At 41.9% G+C, this 23,791-nt stretch overlaps 1 protein-coding gene across 2 annotated transcripts in view; it reads right to left on the bottom strand.

The window, feature by feature from the left end:
* Positions 1–16,613: 16,613 nt before the first annotated feature.
* Positions 16,614–23,791, bottom strand: part of ddx10 (DEAD-box helicase 10) — a 107,756-nt gene continuing 100,578 nt past the window's right edge. The window contains exons 17-18 of one of the 2 annotated variants that reach the window (XM_088922082.1): positions 23,031–23,167; positions 16,614–17,616 (exon numbers count right to left, since the gene is read on the bottom strand). In XM_088922082.1, coding sequence (XP_088778208.1) covers positions 17,406–17,616; positions 23,031–23,167 — 348 coding nt within the window. In that variant the 3' untranslated portion in view covers positions 16,614–17,405. The remainder of the gene's footprint in view (positions 17,617–23,030; positions 23,168–23,791) is intronic. The other variant, XM_088922083.1, reaches the window with a different exon arrangement.

The following is a 23,791-nucleotide window of genomic DNA, read 5'->3' as shown; positions in this document are numbered from 1 at the left end:
GGGAAAAAAACGCAATTTGGGAAGAGCACAGCACTCGGCCAATCGGCACAGGTTGCAATGACGTATCCCGTTAGATTATTCAAAAGCATCACCGTCTCCAGCGCCTCCATTCATATAAATTTTCAAGCGACAGTCCCCGTTTTGTCATTCGAATACCCACCGCAAAGCAGTTCAGGAGAACTGATATTCAGCTTTCCGATGTTTTTTTGTGTGCTGTATTTTTTAACAATACGCAGAATTTAACTTCATTTCGGCTTCCAGCATTTATGTTTAGCCCAGTATTTCTCGCAACCAAATGTGAACTAAAAATAGACTATATCGGACTGCTCCCGAAAACAAATTCCGAATCAAAAGGCACTGATTAATAATAGAAGTGTTGTAGTTTAAAAACGGATCTCACTTGAAACGTATTTTTTCTTATGAATCAGAAATTCGTCACCAGCAAGCAACAAATCATTAGAGTGAATGTGTTTTGTCAGTACTATGAAAAATTGCTAAGGAATTCAATCAATAGTTCGAAGTAAATGAGGCATTGCTTTTAAAGGGATAAACTCTAGCACCACTTTTAATTTCAGAAGCCGTTAGTGACGTAGTCGTACCGTACTTGTCTTCTGTAAAGCACCCTGAACTCTATTCTCAAAGCATTAAGCTCTTAATTGTATTCTCACATTAGCATTCCACCTGATGAGTGACTTTGCAATATTAACCAGCACACGAAACAACTCATGCTCTTGAAGCCGCCTACAACCCATTTAACTTAAAGTTTCAAAAGTGAGCCAGTTTATTAACTGCAACAATAATCTCTGGGAGTCTAACCTCATGAAATCTCCCCTCCCTCCACTGAAAACGTTTGGAAGAGTTGGTATTGTGATGAATGACGATTAAAAACACTGATCTAAGGACCTCCTGGTTCTCTCTTTTCGCCGCCTCTTTCAGGTCAACGTGAACGGAACAAAATCTTTAAGGAGAAATATCAGTCAGCAAGGAAAGATCAATACCAAAGAATCCACGTCAGGAATACAGAACAGCAATTGATCACGTCTGACTCGTGCGGCGTCGCCTGTGTTGTGATCAATAAGTGAAAGGGCTCTCCATGGATATGGCACGTCAAGGAGATTGTGATCATTGTAATTTTTTCCAGGGATGTCCAGCCTTGATCTTTCCAGCGCTCGCTGGATTGGAACTGCTCGCTGTGGTGTTTTCTCTTCGTTTTCCGGTCTAGTTTCTAGTTTCTAGTTTGTAAAGCGGTTTTAGAGCTGTAAGACGGGGGTGACCGCCAAGGGGAGCTGTCCAGTGCTGAAACAAACCCCGCGCTGCCTTGAGATTCTCACTCGAAGGTTGTTTCGTACTACGGGTCAGCCAAAATAAAATATGTTTCTGTCAAGAATACAGTCTAAACCTTTTACGGGACTCTTCTCTTTAAAGATTAAATTAGTTATAATTTATGACTAAGAAAAGTCTTGGGAGTTTTTTAGTCTTTTACTACTTGTAGCCATGTTGTCATATTACATACACTACATACATACTGTCATGTTCTGTACCAATCGATTGAGTCTGATCGATTCGTTTCACATTTATTAGACATTTAATGATTTCTTGGAGGTGATTTTGTGCTAAGGGTTTAAATTTGCGTCTCGGCTTATAATTTTCTATCTGAAACAAAGCAGCTATTTTTATTTAATAAGACAGTTTATCCAGGTATTGGAAACGATCCTTCATCACGCCGACAAACGCTTCCTGCTGCAAACGAGAATCTGTTCTGCTTTAATCATTATTTTCTAGACCCTGTTTTAGGCAAGAGGGAATGGGCGTTTAGTGTTTAAATTTGTCCAAAGATGTTTTGTTTTAACACGTGAAAAGAGATAATTCTAGATCAAACGGATAGTGACTGATACCTTTGTAAGATACATCTGTTTTTACCTGTATTTTCAGTAAGCCCTTAAAGTAATGTACCTGCTGATGAACAATTCAATCTTTTCTGAAGTACTAGAAGAACTAAAGAAATCTATCTTTTCCAATCTTATTCTGAAGTACTTTATACTTCAATCTGTGAGCCACCTTTCGATTGAATCGTACTATTATAATTTCATTTGTGATTCCAGCAAAATGTATTGACAACAGACAATGTTGATTTTATTCATGTTGTTCTTTAAAGACTAGCAGCATTCTTCAACTCTGAAAACCATTTTACAAAACACCATTAACATTGAAACATGGTCTATAATTTGTACTGGCTCTATCCCTCCATCATTGTCAACAGCAGTGGTGTTTTGTAGACATTAGTCTGGTAAGAGCTGAGCTGGGAATACAGTAACACCACACTGCATCGTATTACAGGCCTGACACCAGTAATTACCAGATCAAGCAGTTCTTTGACAAACAGCATAATGTCAATGTGGAGATGAAGACTGGAAATTAAGGGTGAAAATAAATCTAATTTCAAGCATTGCCTTCACGCTTGCAAAATATAGGTAACAGTATGCAATCTCTCTTGACTTTATTAGATGAAAAATAACATCAAGTCCCTGGTGCTTCACTTCTGCTTTTAACCAGGTAACTAAATTGTTGCATTTATCAGAGTTTAAAGCCCAGTTTTCAGCTGAAAACAAAGGAGGATACTATAAATTCTGTTCATGGCAGCAATGCTTTCAGGAGAATTAACCTGAAGTGCTGGCACTTCATTGAGGTGCAGGTTTATGGACTTGTTAGTTGCGTCTACTGGCTTTGTCATGTGTCATCTAGGCTAGAAGCCTTTGTGAGAGTAACTGTCAGATACAAATGACTTTGAAAGGTGGCCTGATGAGGATGCAAGTGCTCAGAGCCTAATTAATAAAGATGAATGTTCCCTTTTGCAGTCTCTTCTGCATGGGAATGAGTCTGATTGACTGACAGTGAGTAAGGCTGTGGACACCTGGGAAGAGACAATTACTTCAGCTGTACAGCTGGGTCATTTTATATATTTGAACAAACTTCCCTCTGAAACAAAAAGGAAGAGAGAACTTCTACGGCCTGTCTATTTTGATCAGAAGTCACTGACCTTCTCCTTGGATTGTAGAAGTTTACCAAATGCAACACAATTTACAAGAGAGCTCATACAGTACATCCTTACAAATATATTCAATTATCTTATGAAGCCTCCGGACACAACCCAAAGTGAGGCATTTAGTATCAGTAATTATATAGATTTATATAACATTTACAAAGAATCCAAAAGCACTTTTCATATGGAAGGGCGCCGATTTCACCCACCTCTGAAGCGCAGCACACAGATGGTCTAACCTTCTGGTCTACCGACACCACAAGCAGCAGCGAGCTGGACCTCATCAGAGGTTTCCCGTTCCAGTCACGACCAGGCCCAGCCTTGTGTAGCCTCTGAGTCCAGATGACTCCAGCCTGTGTGAGAGACCATGGACTCCCTCACCTTCATTAGGGAACAAAAAGTGAAAACTCACCTCAGTAGGATACTGCATACCTGACCCCAAAGGCTGACTATGTCAGCCCCCATGTCACTACTTCCTGTCTGTACTCCTTCACCCTGTAAGACATCCTAGCACTTAACAAATCCTGCACTAATGCTTCTCTGTGGTTTTAGTGTTGTTTTATGCTGCTGTCATCTGCATACACTGCATCTTGACTGGATGCCACTGTAAGTCACTTTGGATAAAAGCATCTTCCAAACGAATCAAAGTAAAATGTAATGTAAGACCATCGTGAGAAAATGCCCATGACACAATATGACTGCTCTCCTATTGCGCAGTTCTTTGTCTACAAGTCTCTTGAAAAACTAACAATTCTTTACACACAGCAGGATTCACAAATTATGAAGCTCCCATTAATCAAATGTTCTAATTAACAATTTGAGAAAATCAGATCAAAGATGAAGAAGTAGCAGAAGAACAACCTTGAAGACTTTTAACATGTGGAATAGGCTAATAAATAACAGTGGGTGATACAGATGTCTTCTGGAGTCCAATTCCTTGCCAGATTGCAGACTAACAGCTGGTAGTACTTATGATTAAAGAAGTGGATAATTAGACTGAAGAGTGCAATTTCACACAAAACAATAAGAAGAGTGCTCATTGGCTTAGATAATAAATGTAGAGCCCCCTTTACAAAGTACCACTGCCAATGAACCTCAAAATAAATACTTCAATCAAAGAATGCTTTGTTCAGACACATTGTGGCTGGTCCTATTTAAATAGCTGGACAGCAGGTTGACTATGTGACAGAGATTGTTCAGTGTCATGAATAATATAATCTTAGCTGTGCCAGCAGAAAATACTAGGCTTACTTATTTACTACTTTTCAAGTAGATTGACAGCTTTCCCTCTATGCTATTTACAATTTGACTGTGAGAGGTTCCATATGTCCAAATGCCAGGTGACCTATCTATTAGTAATAGATAAGTCATGGAGTCTCCATTACAGAGTCTAGTTATCGAAGCAAACTCCAATCAAGAGAACTAGTGTTTTAGCTGGTTCTGCTCACAGTAGCATGAGAAAGCCAAGTATTCATTAACTTTGTTACCATAATAGATGCAAATGCTATGAAGCGATTTAAGAGCCAATGTGCTTCTTAAAGGTACAGACACCTTGAATAGGATGAGGGAATCTCTTGCTAAACCCGCTACAGGATGCACTTCGGGGAAGGCAGTTCAATCTTGGAGTGATTGCAGACAGCAAGTCTTTGCAGTTTTTGACAAAAATGAAACATACCAAATATTATTCTGGACAGCCTGTGCCACGCAACGCGTTGGCCACGTTAGGTTTCATTATGGAGAAAAGACTAAGAGTCTGCCTTCACAGAAGAGCTCCCATCCTCACGGTGCTTCTCCAGGTTTGTGCCACTCAGATTCCTACAAACCAACAGCTCAAGAACTGGCTGTGGCTTCCTATAACCCACAAGACTATTGTCAGCTATTGTCACAAACACTGTTTCAGAGCTGAGACCAGGAAGCCTGCAGCCTGCTTGACAATGTGCAATAAAGGAAGATTCCATGGTGTCAGAGCCGCTGATCAACAATGACCCTGGGTCAACTTCTCCAATGCTGCAATATCACTTAATACCTTAGAACAGAGGTTGGTTTTTGTTCCAGCCAAGTTGTCAGTTACTCCATTGAATATGTAATTGACGTAATAACAGGATTAATTTGAATAGTGTGACTGTTTTCAGATTTTAAACACACTGGAGGAAGCCTTTTAACTATTGCATTTCCTAATTAAATTCAAATCCCAAATCAGTCGAAACTTATTAATGCAATTAAGGCTTCAATTAAGTAATTAAGCTCAGCTGGAATTAAAAAAAAGAAACAGCAGGCGTGTGGGCTTGCAGGACCAGGACTGGAAACCCCTGCTTTAGGACATTTTCATGCTCTGAATTTTGGGCACGAATAAAAAAAACGGCTTAGGTAACACATATATCAAACATATTTAATAAGGCATGTTGTAAGTGGAGGAAAGAAATATAAAATACTTAACAAGAAGCCCCAGATTCATTACACTCTGTTACACAAGGCAAGATTCCTTAACATTTCAATATCCTGCTCTCCCACGAGACAATGATTGGAACAGCAATAAAAGATATCTTAGAGCAAAAATGGTTTAATCATATTTAATTCCTAAATTATGTCTGCTCCCTGGCACAAAACTGACAAATGTGTTTTTGAGCAGGGGCAGCCTTAGCAATCCTAAGGTGCAGAAAGATTTCAATTTAATTCGGCAGAAAATGAGGTTCATTTTGGGAAATTGGCCTTGTAATTTATCAAACCTCTTTACTTCTAAGAAACCATTCACTTAATGAAGAATTATATTTTTTTAACTTATTAGCCGAACAGTGAGAGCCAGTTCAGTCAAATGTTATGGCAGATTTTTCATTTCTGTGTTTATCAAAGCACCTCATCCACATCCTTATTATATTTCCCATAATGGCAGACAGTAAAACAGTGATTTCATTTCGCCCCGCTAATAGCTTTTCTGGAAAGAGAGATTCAAATAAGTTTGGGGATGAAAAATGTATAGTAAAAACTGCCATTTGGGTGAATTGCAGAAATAAGGGTCAAACCTATTTTTTTTACCACAGGTTCTTTTGTGAAAAAGAAAGGTATACTACAGTAAAATGTATCAAAAAAATATGCAGTCTTCTTTCTGCCAGACTTTATTTGAAATTAGGATTCTGCGTGCAGGATATGTCTAGAACACACAATTTCACAACTGGGGAGCTTTGTTCCTGGTTAGTTTTCTAATAATGACACCGGGAGTGGAGGGGGGGGGAAGGCGGAGGGAAGACAGTGATGATGAAAATTAAGTTGTTTGCAAGCAAAATTGTATGCCAAAGGACTAGAAATTAAAATCTCATTGGAAGGCATACAGGAAAAACATTCTACATCAACAACGTAGCTTTTGAAAATCATGGACAGGCAGAAAGTTGCCTACTTTATTACATCTGGACTTCAAGAGCTCGCAGAAGTTAAGAGGTCTGTGCACTGCATGCAGCCCTTAGGTATTTATAGAGCAGTTAATTGCACATTCCAGACTTCAAAAATAGTTTCACGGCGGAAATTATATTGGAGAGGACTGATATGAAATTTCAGAATGCCTGCTGTCTGAAAGGAGCAGGTTTTCAGATGCAATACAATTCAATTTGAATAGCAATTAGAGAGCGAGGACCTTTAAGCACCAGTCAAGTTAAACTCCTTCTCAAGCTAGCTTGTCTGGTTATAAAAATAGAAAGAAATTTGAGTGTTTAATCTGTGTAGAAAGGGAATGAAAACAGGGCTTGCTGTTTGTGGCCATACTGTCTTCAAACAGAATCTCAGCCAGCAGAAAGGGAATGTGCTTTTTATCAAACCATGGCCTTCAAACAAAAGTGGGTCTCTAGACCATGGAGAATTTCAATTTTGCAAGTCAACATTAATTTTTCAAAAGCAGTTCATACAGTAAATGACAACCAGAGTCCCTTCAAGATGCTGGTAACATCTAAGAGATTTCTTATTCAGAAAGTCTGCATACCTATTGTATTTATTGTGGGTTGTTAGTTTTTTTTGCAGAAATCAGCTCTTTTTTAGCATGTGTTATTCCAACACTCTCGTGATAGACCTGGTCAAATAAATTATTGACACCCGTTACTAGCCTGCACTCGCATTGGATATTTGAATCCTTTGTTAAGACTGAGAGTGGCAAATCTTTTACTGTCCTAACATCCACTGGCGCTACTGTGACTCACTGGATTGAGGCCTTCTTCAATTATTAAGGGAGACCAGGATGAGGCAAGATTGCACAGCCAATCTGAGATCATGACTGGCTGGTCAAAAGGTGAAAAACAATGTCAAGGTTTGTGATGGAACCAAGACCTGCGAGGAAATAAAAATGCTGTGAAGACAAGAGAAAGTGAAAGAGAGAAAAAGGGATTGAAAACGAATGAGCTAAGAAAGCGAGCTGTGGTTTTCCATACAAAGCGGATGATATAAATAAAAGCCACTAAACTGCTCTGACAGACAGTGAACAATCAAGTCATGTTTAAGGCTCCTGGGCAGAGGAAGAGTCCTTTGAGAAACCGTGAAAACTCTCTGGATATTCAGGGAGGGCTGCCCCTCTGGGAGATGAGTTTTAATCTCATGCCAGTCCAGGCCCATGTGCCAGCAGAAGCGTTTCAGCCCGGGAGGGTATTTCACCCTATACTGTACATCCACAGCCCAGAACTCCAGCAACAGCAGGTGTGATTGTCTTCAGATTAGACAGGCTGGAGATTACGGTCTGATTGTTTTTCTTTCCCCATGTTCAGAGCAGAGCAATCCAATTTTTATGCGGGCCTACCTGGTTGCTAAGAAACCCTTCACAGATGAGTGCCAAAATCCCCTGGAGGAGGATTGGAGGAGCGGGGAGCAGAGAGGTCAGTGAACTCGTGAATCCGGGACTTTCGGGCGCTTGTCTCAGATCACGAAAGATGAAGCCCTTTTTTAATGAGCAGGCTGATCAGAATCTATTTGAAAGGAGTCCTACTGAGATCAGAAGGGTTACAATTGAGAGTGGGTCATTCATGTGCCTACTGTATGTAGAACATCCAGTCACTAGTAGCTAATTGACCTCACTCATTCTTTCAAAGAATTCCGGTTTTCTTTGTTCACAATATGGCTGGGCATCTTGTTTTTAACCTCTGCATCTTTTCCTGGTTTCACTTTCAAATGAGCTTTAAATTCACAGTCTGTATTTTTGGTGATCCAACTTTATTCCAAATGTCTTATTTTATACAATCCTATTTGAGCATTGTATATACACAATTTTTATATGCATACCTAAATGGACTTTAGCCACATGCTTTAAATTCACTAACCCCAACTGTGTGGAAAATATGCACTATACATTAGCAAAATGTAGTCTTAAACTGAACTGTTAATCAAATTTGAGTCTGGTCTCTTGCTTGCTAATTCTTTGTTCTCTGCTTCCTTCTTGTCCTGTTACAAATGAAATATACAGTTCCACACTGCGGCCGCTCTCCTAACGCAAGGACACACATTTCCTTTGATGCAATTCGTGAGTCTGTTTCTTAGAAGGAACACTGTCAAAACTTCTTGATAAAATAAAGATATCATAGTCTGCATTTTGCTTGTATCTGTTACTGCTGTTGCTTCTTTAAAAGCAGTGCTGTTCCCCAGAATGCTATTGCTATACAACTGGTCAGCTAGTTTAGATCTAATTATCACTTAAATAGCCCTACACGTAAAAGCAGACCTATTGTTCACTTTGGCTTTCTCTCTCTTTTCTCTGGATGGGCAGTACAATGACTATGCTGGAACATGGACATGTTTCACCTTAGCTCTAACGCTTAACTCAATTCAGACTGCATTTTATCAAGTCAGTTTAATGCTGTTTTTTTATCTTTGTCATCCCATGATTCAGAAGTAAAAGGGCTCCACGCACTGTGTGCCTTCTAATGGCTTTTGACCACTGCCTACAAATCCCTATCAACACAAGTCCCAAGAACAAGTCAGCTTCCTTAGAAAAACACCATCCCTGGAACCTGAAGTGGATCAACTGCTTCTATTTTGTAGAACTTTAGAGGTCAAGGGAAAGAAGTAAAGGATAAAGAAATAATATCCTCACTGTTACAGTTTATGTGTAATATATTAATTATAGCAAATACTTTTTTAACGTTCAGAATCTACTAATTTCCCCTTAACTTGTCTCCAATAGACATGCCAATGACTCAGTTGTTGTTTAAATGATAAAGAATAATTGAGTTAAAAGTGTTCCTCAAGGGGACTACTCACCCAAAGATGGAAATGGAAACATTGTGCAAATGTTTGCATAAAATTAATTTCTATTTGGCAAAGTTAGCAATGTGCTACTTGTAGATCTGGTGGGACAGTAGTGCTATCCCCTTCTAATGCTTTAAACCCACTATCAATAGCACAGACCACTGGAGAAAAAGTGATAGAAAGCCATCTATTTTAATTAACCAGTGCACCGGTGAGAAACCCTTGACTTTGATGTTTGATTTCTTTCAACTCGTTAATCCTTCAGGTCAGTGAAGGGGCCTGAGCTCACAAACAGGAGACCGGGCACAGAATGTTAATTTATTGGTAGAGTTAGTGATGTAAAACAGAACAAAAAACTTAAAAAGAAAATAAGTGGCTCTGAAGAGTGACTTTCCCCACGCACAAGTGTGTACCAACGAGGAAGAAGCTAAGAAATGGGAAAGGGGAGAGATAATGAGAAACTGCAGTATGGCCATCAAAAGGTCTTCAATCAATGGACTATTCAACACAGATGAACAGCTCAATAAACTGTAACTGTGGAAGAACAAACAAAGAAGGGTCAGATGCAGTAAGTAATGAAGTGGGATGGTCTTCATAATCTTGTGCTTGTGAAAAACAGCAATTTATGCAGTACAATGTGTACTGACTTGGCATTAGTGCGCCACAGTTTTTGTCACAAAGGTAAAGGCTAAGAAGTCCATGTATACTGAACATCAAAAGAAATGCGTCACTTATAACTACAACAAATTTACTAAACCGTAGTTGTTAGAATCCAAACAGGAAGGCACAGACTTAAGAAAGGGAGTTCAACAGAGCCACAGTGAGACAGTCCACTGTCTCACCAACAATTCCCAAAATTCAAACACAGATGCAGCTACTTAAGGACACCTTTTTGTGTGTCACATAAGGCCATCTATTAAAGAATGAAGGTTGTTTATCCTAACGGCTCTGTTTCTCACAAACCGTTCCCCTTATCTCAAGAACCCAGTCGAGTGCATCCTGTTCCCTGCCTCACTGTGTCACTGCCTTGCTCCCCTCTTTCCTCTGCTCGTCTTCTGCGGTCTGCTAGTGAAACTTCTCGTTATGGATAGTGCACTAAGCTTCTGCGAGTCCAGGGTTCGGTGCTCGGCCCACGCAGCGCGATCCTTTCATCATAATTTTCCTGATACAATACTTTTACAGACAAAACCTAGATAAATGAAGTTTGCTAACTACCAGTCGTCATCAACAGGGCTGGTCAGTGGGGGATCTGCTGCAAAAGTCCCAGGCTAGTAGTATGCGTGGCCACTGCTAGAAGCAATACAAGCTGCACATCAGCCATGCTGGACTTGCGCCAGGCTGCGGATGCTGTCCTGTGGGATTCTGCTCTGTTCCTCAGAGCACCTGGATAAAGGCCAGCCGTTGCAGGTGTCTCAGAGTCCTGCTCGCCACACCTCACCTATGTTCATCCAAGACAAGTGGCGAGTAGGGCCTCCACTGTCACACTCTCACACGGCAGCAAGTCGGTGTGGCAGGAGAGGCACGTGGATGGGCGACGTGCTGCTGTAACATCGCCGTGCCCGGCTGAGGCTGTAGAAATAAGCAGGTGAGGTCCTTGGACTTGATGAATGCAGTCAGGTGGCCATCAGTGACTCACACTCCCGCCCAGACCACCACACCTGGAGCTCCCCATCAATGGAGTATCCTTCTGCTCATCCGCTCCACCTCCTGATGGCCGTCAGGGTGGTCGACACCACACTTTGACTCATCACTAAAGAGCACCTGGTTCAAGTGCCGACTTCAAGTCTGGCCTCCAACATAACCAATAGCATTAAGGTACTGTGCTGTTCATACACCGGGTCCTTACTTTCTCCTTTATGTGTTCTTCTGTCTTGACGTTCACAAAGCTCATCATTCAACAGGTTAAACTGCCTCAACACCAGTATCCAATCGGCTCTTACTCTGGTGAGGTGATTTAGCGCTTATGCAACAGTCAGACTCACTTGGGTGTATCACCTTCAATCAGGAATGATTAAAAAGCTTAAATTAAAGATATTGAGCAAGTTATAGTTATGAACAGCAGTCAACACTGCTGGAAATTGTATTAAGAATACAATACATTACATATTACAATAATAATGTAATACGAATTTGCTGGAATCTTTCAACTGAATTAACAAGTACTTTAGTGAAATACTGTTATAGAAAGTGCTTTCCTTGGGGCACTACTTCCTTAGGCCTCTTTGAATCACACTTACAAGATTGCCCGTCGTTCTGGTAAAGAATGAAAGCTTTGCAGTAGGTAACCAGGAAGAGTGGAGTCAGAAAGAGATTAATTCTAAAGCACCGCAGGAGGATACTCTTAGATTTCTTTCTAAGGAACAGGGAGCTGCATTTAAACCAAGCTACAGCCGTCATCAGTCACAAGAAGAAACATGCCACTGTCTTTTTAGTATATGCAGTATCAGAAAATACAGAGCTCCTGGAAACAGAACTCCCACATTTTGTGCGGAATTTCAAAGCTTTGTTTAAAAAAACATGAACGTTCCACAGTATGTTAATATATGAACGCAGAGACAGGCGAACACACTTCCATGTGCTCACGTGCGGGCAGAATATGACAGATGAACATCGTGAAACCGGGGTAAAAGATGTACTGTATGTGACACCCTCGTCAGACCACCTGCAGGTCTGATTCCCAGAGCAGCTCAGCACCATGGTCACTCTCCCTTTCCAGGCCCGCTCTTGAGAGCACCCTGTGAGAGGACCGGTCAGCAGGCTGCCCGCTCACCACCACACCGAAGGCTCCAACAGCAAGAGCTTCAACCGAAAAGAAACACCTTCTTTGGAGGTTCTGTTACCCTGAGTCCACATGACTAAGAGTTTTACTGCCCCCAAGAACTCTTACTTGGAATAAGGTAGCATAGAAAGTCGTTACATAAAAAAAGTTACATGGCAAGGGTGTAAAAAAAGGCTGCAAAAGCAGTCTAATGTCAATGTCTACGGTTTCGTCACAAACCCTAAGTAATCGGTCCACAGGACAAATCCCAGCAAGGAGCTGCCTGCTCAGCAGGACTGCTCTGAAAAAGAACCGAGAGGATGAGGGGTCCAGTCGCAGTGGAGCACAACCATCAGTGCACACTGCATTGGTCGAAGAAGTGAAACACATTTCATGCATTTGGAATAACAAATGTATCTTCTTTACGACTCTACAGGGTCAGGATGGACTCAGAAAATCAAATTCTGGAGCTACCCTCATCTCTTGGTTTGCGTAAATGCATTCACCGTTTTGAACTCTGCACAATAATTCTTCAGCATTCGTACAGGACCATGGGCAGTCATCTGCTTAATGTATTGGGTTGCAGGTACATAAATCACAACACAAGGGAAAGGGCAGGCAGGGGATTAGAGGCAGCAGTATGGTAATCTGTCTTTAGGCTCTGTCCTTGATCAGCATCAAAACTAGCAAAAGACGAGAAGGTTATGTGCAATACACCACCATGCTCTTGTAGCAACAGAAAATCATTTTCTTTATCGTTGCCGTAGGATATATTCCAATATGTGAACTACGGGGGTAAATACCTGTGAACTGTCATCATATCTGCAAGCACTTCAAATGACTGTCAGTGCAGTCAAGTAAGTGCTGTAACCATGCATAAGATTAACAAATGAATAAAAGCGCTAGGACATTTCTAAACTGTTCAATTTAATCTGTCCTATTTGCACGGTAACTTTTCTCAGTTGGTTACTAGATTAGCAGGTATGAGATGTACTAAAAGAGCTTTCCCACAAGACAGAAGCGCCCCTGAAAATGGAGCATTTTGAAAGAAGCCAGAACAAAGCAGATGTGGGAATCATCCATCTAGCTTCTGAACACAATGAAGAAAACAAAATGGCATTTCCCTGTGTCTGCTTTGCGCATTGTTAGAACATCACTGAAATCACGACAGTGTAATGATCCTCTCTTTATAAAAGCACACTTTCTAACAGAAGGGAATCAGTCAAGAGGGGTGTACTGTAAATGGTTACTTTGCTTGTGGCAATGGCGCATTGAAGAAAGAATTCTTAAAAAAATGGAAAAAGACAAATAAGGGGTTTAAGAGAGAAGAGAGGAGCCTTAGTCTGGGAATACTTAGACTCCTGATAATTACACAAAAGCAGCAGAGATGCTCATTTCACAGAGATGCTTCACTGAGGATGAAATGTACTTGTTAGCCTAATTGTAGCAGTTGCAAGCTGTTCCCAGATGTGTTCAATTGGAAATGTTGATGCCTACACTGCACCTAATCACTTCTGGACAAGGGAGACCAAAAAGCCAAACAATTAGGAAAATGCTCTGTGAGATGCCAGCACATAAGCTAAATTGAAGCATTTGAGCATAACAAACTCCCTCCCAGGACACACCTACTCTGCCATATTTTCATTTGAAGCTGAAGAGAGTGCTCGTCCTTGGGCGTGCCTCATTTCTCCCCATGTCATTTAGATCGCTGGCTGAATACAGATGGTGAAAACCACATGAACACTCAACTCTGAGATGGTGTTACTGTTACAGTAAGCATTGATACCTGCTGTTGAAAGCAAATTGGATTGCTTGACCTCCGAGTGCACCGGCACAGAGACCAACACAGTAATTTAATGTCAGAGCAGAAAATAATTGCATGAAATTGAAGGCTTTGATCTGGGAAGACCTCCAGAGCTTTTATTTGTTAAAAAAGCCATTGTTATCCACTGTTTAAATCCTATGAGGTACTGTATATGGAATAATACAAGATGAAAATGCCCTGTCCCTCCCCTTACACGAGACAGAAACTCAAACAGCACCAAGAACATACTGGTTGTTCGTCTACACAGCCTTCATCTTGCGCTCTCCAGTGAATCAACATTTCAAACCCATTCTATAGAACTGCACTGGGTCTGTTAAGAACTGGGAAGCCATGTTTGTACATGCCCATTCTACACTTGTCAAATTTTAAATAAAAACAAGATTTGGCAAGACACTTAAATGATTATTTAAGAGGTTCTTATAATCTTCTCATTGACCTAGCTCCCTACATTTTGGTGCTACAGACGGAATATATTGATTTTTAAAAAAGGCTACACATTCAAGACAACTGGAAACGCCTGCACATCTTTGTTATTCAGGTTCAACTAACATGTGGCTTATCTCTTTGTACTCTACTCGTGTGTCCCAGTGGCCCTCAGGGCTACATCACCTCATCCGCAGTCTCGAACCGCTGGCAACAGAACAAGCCTGAGGGAGGCGCCAGACAAACTGCAGCAGGATAGCTGTCTGTCCCCTTGGAAGTCCCTTGCCTGACTCCAGATGTTCGCCTTGTCAGGAACATGAGATTGCTGAGCAGGTACTCATGTTCACCTGCTCCCCATGTGCTCCCCCACAAGCCCATGTGCTTTAGTGAGATGCCATAAAGCTGCATGTTGGAGCTACAGTTAAAGCCTGAGGGTTACCATGCATCTGGGTTGAGACCTTTGACTTCTCTGGACAGGTCAGCAGATCAACCAAACTGCCAACATCACCTGCAATTGTAGACCATAAGTCAGTGGAACTACTGACTGTTTTATCCAAAGCAACTTACATTTGTTGCTGTTTAGACAGCTGGATTTTTTTTACTGGAACAGTTGAGGTGAATCACATTGCTCATGGGCACAACAGCAGCGTCTCACCTGGGATTTGAACGCACAACCTTCCAGTGACAAGTCCAGAGCCCTGACCGCTGCTCCGACCATGAAAATGTGGTTTTAAAAACCTTTTTATTTTTTAATGGTGATCTTTTAAATATAAACTGATATGTCCAAAGTCATGTTTCAGGTTGTACAAAGCACATCCACGCTGCTTGTACCAGACAGCACTATTGACTGGTTTTTGTCAGACTGGAAGGCTTTTTGCTAGTTCCGCCAATGGCACAGAAATGGCCATCTATAATACTGTAGGTGTTAGAATGAGTTTAAGAAATTGAACCTGTCTTATGGTGAGTCAAAATAAAGAACTATGAAAAGAAACAGCTTTCTACATCTGCCTGCAAGATCAAAAAGATACATGGGCATGTCAACAAGAAAATCAGGCATCAAAAAAATGCATGAATGCTTTCTCAAGTGTCAACAGAGATTCAGAGGTACAGCTTTAGCAATGCAGGGGGACAACAAAGGCAAGGCGAAGAGAAAGATACTCACAGTAAGAGCCAAAAAAACAGCACCATAATTAAACAAGAGCAAGTCCTGAAAGTACAGTACTGAAACCCTCTACAAGCAGGATGCCAAGCCAGTGTAACAAAAACAAGATATGATATGCATCACACCAACCAGATCACGTTCTTCCAAACTGATGTCTGAACTTTAACCTCCCATGACACAGTCAACCTTCAAACACCTACAATTTCAAAAACCAAGCCTGCGTACAGCATCTCTCAAAGACAAAAAGATACAAACACACAGCTCTTGCATGAAAAAATAAAGTCTGGATCAGCTATGGCAAGATTTAAGTCATTAATTGGCCCAGATTTAACAAAAGTCTCCAGAAGCCCTTTTCACGTCTCAATGAAACATAACTCCTGCGTTTGCAATGCACATAATTAGGACTATCTTCCCAGATGGGGAAAAAAAAGCCGTAACATTAAACGTTTAAAAAGATTTAAGAGGGGACATACCGGAACAGATGCTAGAAATATTTTATCATCATTATTATTCTATTTTTTCAGCGAGAGAGTTTTGCTCATTTTTATTACTACGTGAAACTGGGTTTTAAAAGTCCTCTGAGGTGGCTGTATGCCAAATGCAGACGCAGGTATCCAAGCCGGGCTCCTGCAGGGATGCAGAACAAAGGACCTTTTGCCTCCCCTGGGCCAGGAGACCCGTATTTCTGCATAATGCGCATCTGTCAGCCTGTCAGCCCTTCACCCCAGTGTCCTATTATAAACCGCACTGCCGAACTCAGAAGGTCTCCTTAATTTGCTTACACGAATATTCTTTTCTTTTCCATTTTGCAGCATCGGAAATTGAGCTGCTTGCAAATGACATAAAAAAAACAGAAATGAGCTAATGAAACAAGTCTGCTTTGCCTGGGAGATGTTAGAGGAGTGGAAATGAAAGCAACACAAGTTATTTTTCTGATTTTAAAAACTTGTTTATGTTTCAGGCTTGGTGATTAATCTGGAATCTCAATTAATAATTCAGTTCTAAGATCATCCAGTGAGGTACACAGTAATTAATTGCTCTTGTTGACTACTACATTGAAAACTAAAACTTCTAAACTAAAAGACATCTGTCTTAAATACTCCAATTCACAGACGTTTACACTGAGTTCACCAGTCTAACACCCACTGTTCAAACTTCAAACTCTCACAAGAAACTTAATACAGGCAGAAGATTATTGTACATTTTTATTGATGAGAATGATACCTGACATACAAAGAACGATGTACTATAAAAATTTCATCTGAGAAATGGACCATTTTGTCATTCTTTTTCTTTTCCACTTTAATAACTTTCTGTTGCTTTCCTCAGAGTTTGGGAAGTATTTTTTTTTAATTGCAGTGTTGCACTGTTTCTCAAAACAGACAGGGACAGCCTGGCTGGATGACAGAACAATGTTCTGCAACTCCAGGACCAGCCAGCCGTGTCTAATGGGACAGACTACAGGTTTCTGAAAAATAGGCTGGATATTTCTTAAGTTTTACTAAATGGGCACATAAAAAAGCTCATTTCTAAAGAGATGCACCATTTGGTGTTATCTGTCTTTTAAACCCGAGGCTGCAGAAAGCAGAATCAGATTGGAAGGAGACAGATCTCGAGATGAGACTTCATCTGTTTCCGGCTTCTGCCAACTTTGTGTGTATGCATAACTGCTGCCCTCGCTCTGCAGTAAAAAAAAATCGGCCTCAAGTTAACCACAACTCTTAAAGGATTTTTTTTTGCCCAAAAAAGGATTACAGACTGCAAAAACAAACACGGTGTATCGTTATCTGTGCATTTTGAAGCTGGCTTGAGTGCTATATGGGATATGATGGGATAGCACACTTTTTTCCAGCAGCCTGGCAGTCTCCAGCCATCCTGAGAGGACCCCAGCAGAGCTCTCTCTCCTGCTGTCAAGCCAACGTTGGTCCAAATACTTGCAACAGACACCGCGAGTGACCCAGCAGGCAGCCCTGGGAGCCGGCGATTAGCTCCGGCTGCTCAGCAAGTGGAGCACCAGCTGCTCGTCCTCCACCAGGGTCAGGCCGGTGTCCAGCGGCTTCAGCACACCCGCGTCACCGCGGCTCTTGGGCTTCTTCCAGCCCAGCCGGGCTTCACCCTCGCCAGCTTCGCTGCTGCTGCTGCTGCTGCTGCTGCTGCACTTTCTCTTCTGCGGCCTCTTCCTGGCTGGTGCTCTGCTGGGGAAAGAAAACAATCAAAAAAAAAAATCATGATTGTGTTTAACAAGGCTGGTCATACGTGGGGTCTTTCCTGTCTGAGGCAAACGATTTGAATTGAAGTGAAGTTATGGCTCAGTTTTAGCCCTCAGATTAGACGGCGCAGTTAAGGGACACCCTATGACCTGCTAACTGCAGATCAATTATTGGCACTCTTCTGCTGACCAATTAATGGCCTAGCGGATGTATTGGGTCCTCATATGACGTGCAGTCAATCCCAGACACTTCAGTCTGCTCATCCTCACACCTCATAAAGCTGGGCAGCAGTGCAGTTCGTCTGTGAAAATGCAACAATCACTGAGGAGGGTTTACAGACCATACAGAGAAAATTACCACCACACTGCCATTCCAGGTCATTCACATCTCGAATAGCCTCCACTGTTTTCATCAATCAGTTCGTCGGACAAGGCAGTCTTACTGCGGGATTTGCAAACAATTGTTCACATTGCTTTCAAATTCCACTGTTGCTGAGCTTTTTGCGTCAGCAGTCAGAAAAAGAAATGGCTTCAATATGAACAGGAGCAGCACAAAGCCTTAAATCACAGAGCCTCGTTTTGAGTTTGCGAGCCTTGTTGGGACTCTGCTAGAATTTATACGCTAAGTGACAGGACACAGAAACTAAAAAACATGACCTGCTTCACAAACAGCCTAAGAGAACTGAATATACTGTATGCCTCCAACCTTGCAGTGTTTTCATTTTCATGCAACAGTACAAGACCAGAGGAGTAAGACACTGTAAAGTAAAATTCGTACATGTGGTGATTTAAAAGTAATTAAAAAGCCAGCTAAGCTCATATTCCCTAGACAAAGATTGATTGGTTTAAGGTTTGTTTTCTAAGCAAGCAATTTAGGGATTTAGAGAACCTGTGCTTTCTCTCTCTGCTGAAGGAGACACAAGTGGAAAATTACACAGCTGCAAGGTGACTGAGCTCTGAGGTTCAGCAAAAAGCCAGCAGGAAATGCAAAACACATGCTGCACAGGTGGAAAGAGTGAATCTTTTTACCAATTCCTGTGGGTAAGACCGATTTTGTGCTTCAAGGGTGGTGTCCTTCCTGCTCTTAACAAAAAAATCTTTTGCACTCCACTATCATGAATATTGGGACACCAATACAGCTAGTTCTGCTTACTTCATTATCAAAATCTCTAGACTGACAAAACAGCAGAACAGTCCAAGAATTCACCTTGCCAAAAAGCCCCAGAACAATGCTCACCATGATAAACAGCCTGCAATCGCAACAAAGCTGAGCACGAGAGGGCTTATAAATTCTTTCCACTTAAATTAGCGGAAAATCCCTTTTAGGCTTCTAAGTGAAAATGGAATGCAACTTAATTTCACATTAAGGTCAAAATAACCTGAGGGTATCAAAGCAACAATGAGGATCTGCCTGGAGTAATTCAATTATTCATGACAATAAGAAAAATAAACTGGCATCAATCAGATTTGTGTAAAACCGGAATTATCGTGAACATACTAGAATTCAAGGATCAGAATACATTTGATAAAGCATGTTCATTAATCGTGAAAATGTCCCTTAGGTATCTAATTCAGAGAGGGCCATAAAAATACAAATCAATGCATTAAACAGGGAAGGAGAAAGAACCGGTAAAAACAGTAATAGGACACTCATATTTAAACACTTCTGAAACACTGCAACCGAAACATTTTGTTGTATACTGCAAGGAGGTTCAGAAAAAGAAACCTCTGGTAATTCACTCGCAATGGACCCATCCCCTGTCACATGCATTACTTCATTTACAACTGGAGGGCTTGATCCAAATTCACACACTGGAGTCTGGCTAGCGAATGAATTAAACATGCCTAGTCCATGGTTCGCTATTAACTCCTGCTGTTAATCTAGTCAAACAAAAATAGCATGGAGGCAAACTGTTGGGCCATAAAGGATACAGAACAAAGTGCTGGGGGGGAACAGGTCCCTAAGCAACTGCATGCAGGAGAGAAGCAGCTTTTCTAAGTTTTCTAAGGGCTCTGCTACTCATTAAGGCCTGAAGCCCCTTGAGGCAGCTCTGAACAGCAGACTCAACAGTGTCTTCTCCCTGTAGCACAATCCTGTACCCACTGATTCAGCGACAGCTGCAGCAGTATGAAAGTACCAGTAAGAGCTCTAGTGTTTAAAATACATTCTGTGCAGCAGAGGTCACACTCTGAACTCCAGCTGTCTTTGACATTGTGTGCAGTTGAGGCAGCTCATTAAAGTTAAATGATCCTTACCGGCTACGTGGAGAATACAAACCCTTATGCAATTCACCAAGATTTTTTTTTGCCTTTTCAAGGATCATTAAAACATCGTTAAAATGGGACTGCGAATCAAACTTACTTTCATTCAAGCAGGTACAGCAGAACACTCTGCTGTACAAATGCAAAGTTTCTGTAGAATCATTCCATCTCATGACTAAATGGATGGAGGCAGACGTTCAGTTTAATAAGAAAAGATCTGTTGAGATAAGGGCTACATCCACAACCTGGCTTTAGATTTCCAGATATGAGTGACTGGAAGGCATACAGACTTTAACTAGCAGACAATTACAAGAGGCAGCAAACATCGTACTTTTCAAACGCTGCTGAGATTTCTTTTCTCAGTGGTCTCAAGTCCAATTATTTGTTTACAGCACCACTTTGTCTCTTTACAACAGCTTGATAGCTGCCTTACTGAGGGAGACAGACCTTATCCTCTGCCTGGTATTTCAAGAATCATGTGATTCATTATTTCTCCTTTCAGAAAAAAACTGAGGACTTTAGAAAAGCAAGACCAAAGACAGCTTCTGAGGAGAGACAAAGCTTTCAGATTCATGCGCAACACTTCCCTCCTCAATAAAACTTTTCATGGAACATGCAGAAAGAAACACCACTGTCACGTTAGCACACCTTATCCAGGATGGATTTGTTTTGTTTCTGCAAGTTCTGTGTGAGTGTGGCAGTGCATAACAGAACGATCTCTTACCACCACAAAAACGCAGTACTCTTTTTTTTTTTCTACCATGCGGAAAGACAGAAGCACCAGGGTGACACGGGCACCATCATTCCCCCTGCGACAGTCACTGCACGGCTCAACTCTGTCCACTGTGGAGTCTCTTCTAAGGCGTTAAGACAACCAACCCCAGCTCACATCCTCTGTCTTCCTACTTCTGGCCACCGAAGAGGAAGGAGCCACATGTGACTGGTGGCCGTGAGGAGCAGAGCAACACACATCAGTAAAACCTGGCCGTGGGCGTACATTAAGAACGGGCAAACCCCCTTCCGAACACTAGGGCTGCACACAGACAACGAGACAGTTTGGCAAAACACAGAGCAATTCAAATGCAAGGCAAATGGGAGAGAAGATATCCTTGCCTGCTGGGAAATACACCCGAGATTTACCGAAATACACCTAGCGTCTGTAAAACTGTCAGCTTGCCAGCATATATTGGTGATCCTGTTTTCATCAAACTGGAAGTGTGTGGGTGGTCCAAATTTATCTTTGTTCCAACACGGACCTGTAAATCTTGAGAAGGATGTCTCAGTTCTTGACATGAAAGAAATGTTTTAATCTTCGTCATCAGTGCAAAGTACCACACTCTTATTCGTTATGGTTCCTCGGTTTATTTCTTTTTTATAAGAGACAGGTTAACAGTATGTTACCCTGATGATCTGAGAAGCTCCACCATTCCGATAAATTTGAATTATATGACATTTGGGATGTTAAATGGATTAAGATCAACTAGCCTGTGTTTTAAAACAGCTAACTGAAGCAGGTGATGCTTTTAATTTGCATACCTGGAATACAATTGCAAGCTTTTGTTGGCCAATAATACTCATTGAACTATGCAGTTTTACAGCCAGTTAATTACAAAAACAACAAACAAGTAGGGGATCTCCCTTTACTTCCTTCCTACTCTGATCTTTCTTTTTTTTAGTTTTTAATCTTTCTCACAGGCATTTTTGTTAAATGTTTGAAAACCGTCATCTGTATGGAAACTACAGCTCCCTGCAAAGCACTTCTGCATTTTATCCCATTAGGAAAAACTCAACCAATGGTTGAATAAAAAGCAAGTTGTACAGCAGGGAGGTCCTGGAGGGCGTATGTGTCTGGAGGGTTTCCTTCCAGCTCAGCTCTTCATGATCTTAGTCAGTCCATCACGGGCCTAACTGGACCAGTCTCATGTTTCTCCCAGCCCATCATGTGCTGCTGCTTGAAACAGGCCTGGAAAACCTGCTCTCCAGAACCAGAACAGGACACCCCAGTTTTAGAGCAACAAATCCTGTCTGAAACTCTGGAACATCTGGACCACTGAAACATCTCCTTCCACATGTACCCTCTGTGTGCCCACACCTGGACGGGTTCATAGCTCCACATTTGACATCGTCATTGAGAAAATCAATACTTACCCATTTTTATCTTGTATAGTAATTTGTAACTGCAAAGTGCTACGGCTTTGACAAAAGAAGCATGTTTGTTTCGAATTCAGTCCAAAAGTTTAAAACCCACACAATTTACCAGTCATGGCCGATGGTCTGTTTAAACAAAAGACGTTGAAAAACATTTAACCTTTTCTCAAGTTCATATGTGACTCTTGCTTCAATGCAGTCTCATTTATAGGCTCATTGAGACTCAAAATAGACTCATTAACTGGCTGTTTAATTAGTTTCCTCCAAGCAATTAAGTGACAAATTATTTGCTGCAGTAATTATTTTTTCACACTGTGTGAGAAGTGCTGTCCATAACCGAAAGTTCTGGTAACAAAAGCAAAGTCTGGGATGGGACACACGAACTCTGCATGGCTGTGTAACTAGTATCTGCATCACATACTGGAAAACAGCCACCGAAAAAACAACATTTCAATGATGTCTGATCTACTAGCACAGGACTGGAAGCCAGAGAGAAAATAAAGGGATGTTAAAGATACAAAAGAGGAAACTGTAGTGCAGTGTGTCATGTACACGTGACAAGGAGAGAACTCTCTCTGCTCACATATCACGAAGTTGTTAAATATGCTGCAGACGACACTCACGACAGGGCTGTTCAGTAACTGGACCTGCCTCAAATTTACGGCAAGCTCTCCAGATACTGCAACACAGCAGCATGCCTGCTCTTGCAGCAAGGAGGGAACCAGCTATAATTCACCAGGACTGCTCTCCAAGCCCATTCTGGCACAAGTGCCCCCAGCTCTGCCTGCAGGAAGGCCCTGGGACAGCGAGCTGGTGAGGCCACATGTCTGGAGGGAGGGGGCCCACGAGAATCGGAACACAGATCCGCAGCCTGAGCTGTACACAGTAACCGCATTAAAGCCATTTCACGTGCGTGCTTCTTTTCTCAGTGAGCACAGCCCAAGATCGGAAACAGATCTAAATATTAAAAGCTGCAATCCCGATCCAAACCTCCGCTCTGGTTCGGAGGCGCTGTCCTGCTCCAGCTCGGAATCCCTGCTTCTGTCCGGGTCAGGCAGGGTGCCGGGGTCGAACTCCTCCTCGCTCTCGCCAGAATCCAGGCAGGCCACCACCTCCTCTTCCGGCCCCTGAAACAGGATCGGGACAAGGGGAAGGAGATTACTGGAAGGAACAGCTGGCCCTCGTGCAGAAAGCGCGCTGCAAACGAGGGTTCACGAGAGAAGAGAGTTTTGTTTGCTACCAGGCAGGAACCCTGGAGTTTTCGGTCAACAGGAAGCTGGGTGCTCCCCAGATTCTTCACCACCTACCACCAGCTCTGCAGTGTGAAGGGCATCAGAGCATGGCGCTAAACAGAAATAATGCCATTCCCCCAGCAACGCAGACTTGCAACTTGTCTTACAGTCCCCAGCAAGTCCTTCTCTACGGCAGGAAGGAAAATCACTTAATGACTCCACTATCCAAGGGTCACCTGAATGAATGGAAACCTACTGCTATGCAGACAGTCATTCTGTGAAGTAAAAAGAAAGTGGAGAGTTTCTCCACTGATGACCTGCATGTTACAGCGGCCGCATGGCCAAAATCTGCAAAACGGCTCTCGAACCGCTGTGCTGCTGCCTGACTGCCACGTGTTCACCTACACAAATGTGGGGTAGGATTTATCCGTCTTAAATGAGAAGAAGTTTTTTTTCCTCCCCAAATCTTTGATGTTTTTATCAGACCGGTACATGATTACTTTTTCTTGGAACCTATTT

Source organism: Atractosteus spatula, chromosome 7 (assembly GCF_055471065.1).
Source record: "Atractosteus spatula isolate fAtrSpa1 chromosome 7, fAtrSpa1.hap1, whole genome shotgun sequence".
Lineage (NCBI taxonomy): Eukaryota > Metazoa > Chordata > Actinopteri > Semionotiformes > Lepisosteidae > Atractosteus > Atractosteus spatula.
This window is presented reverse-complemented; position numbering and strand designations above follow the sequence as displayed.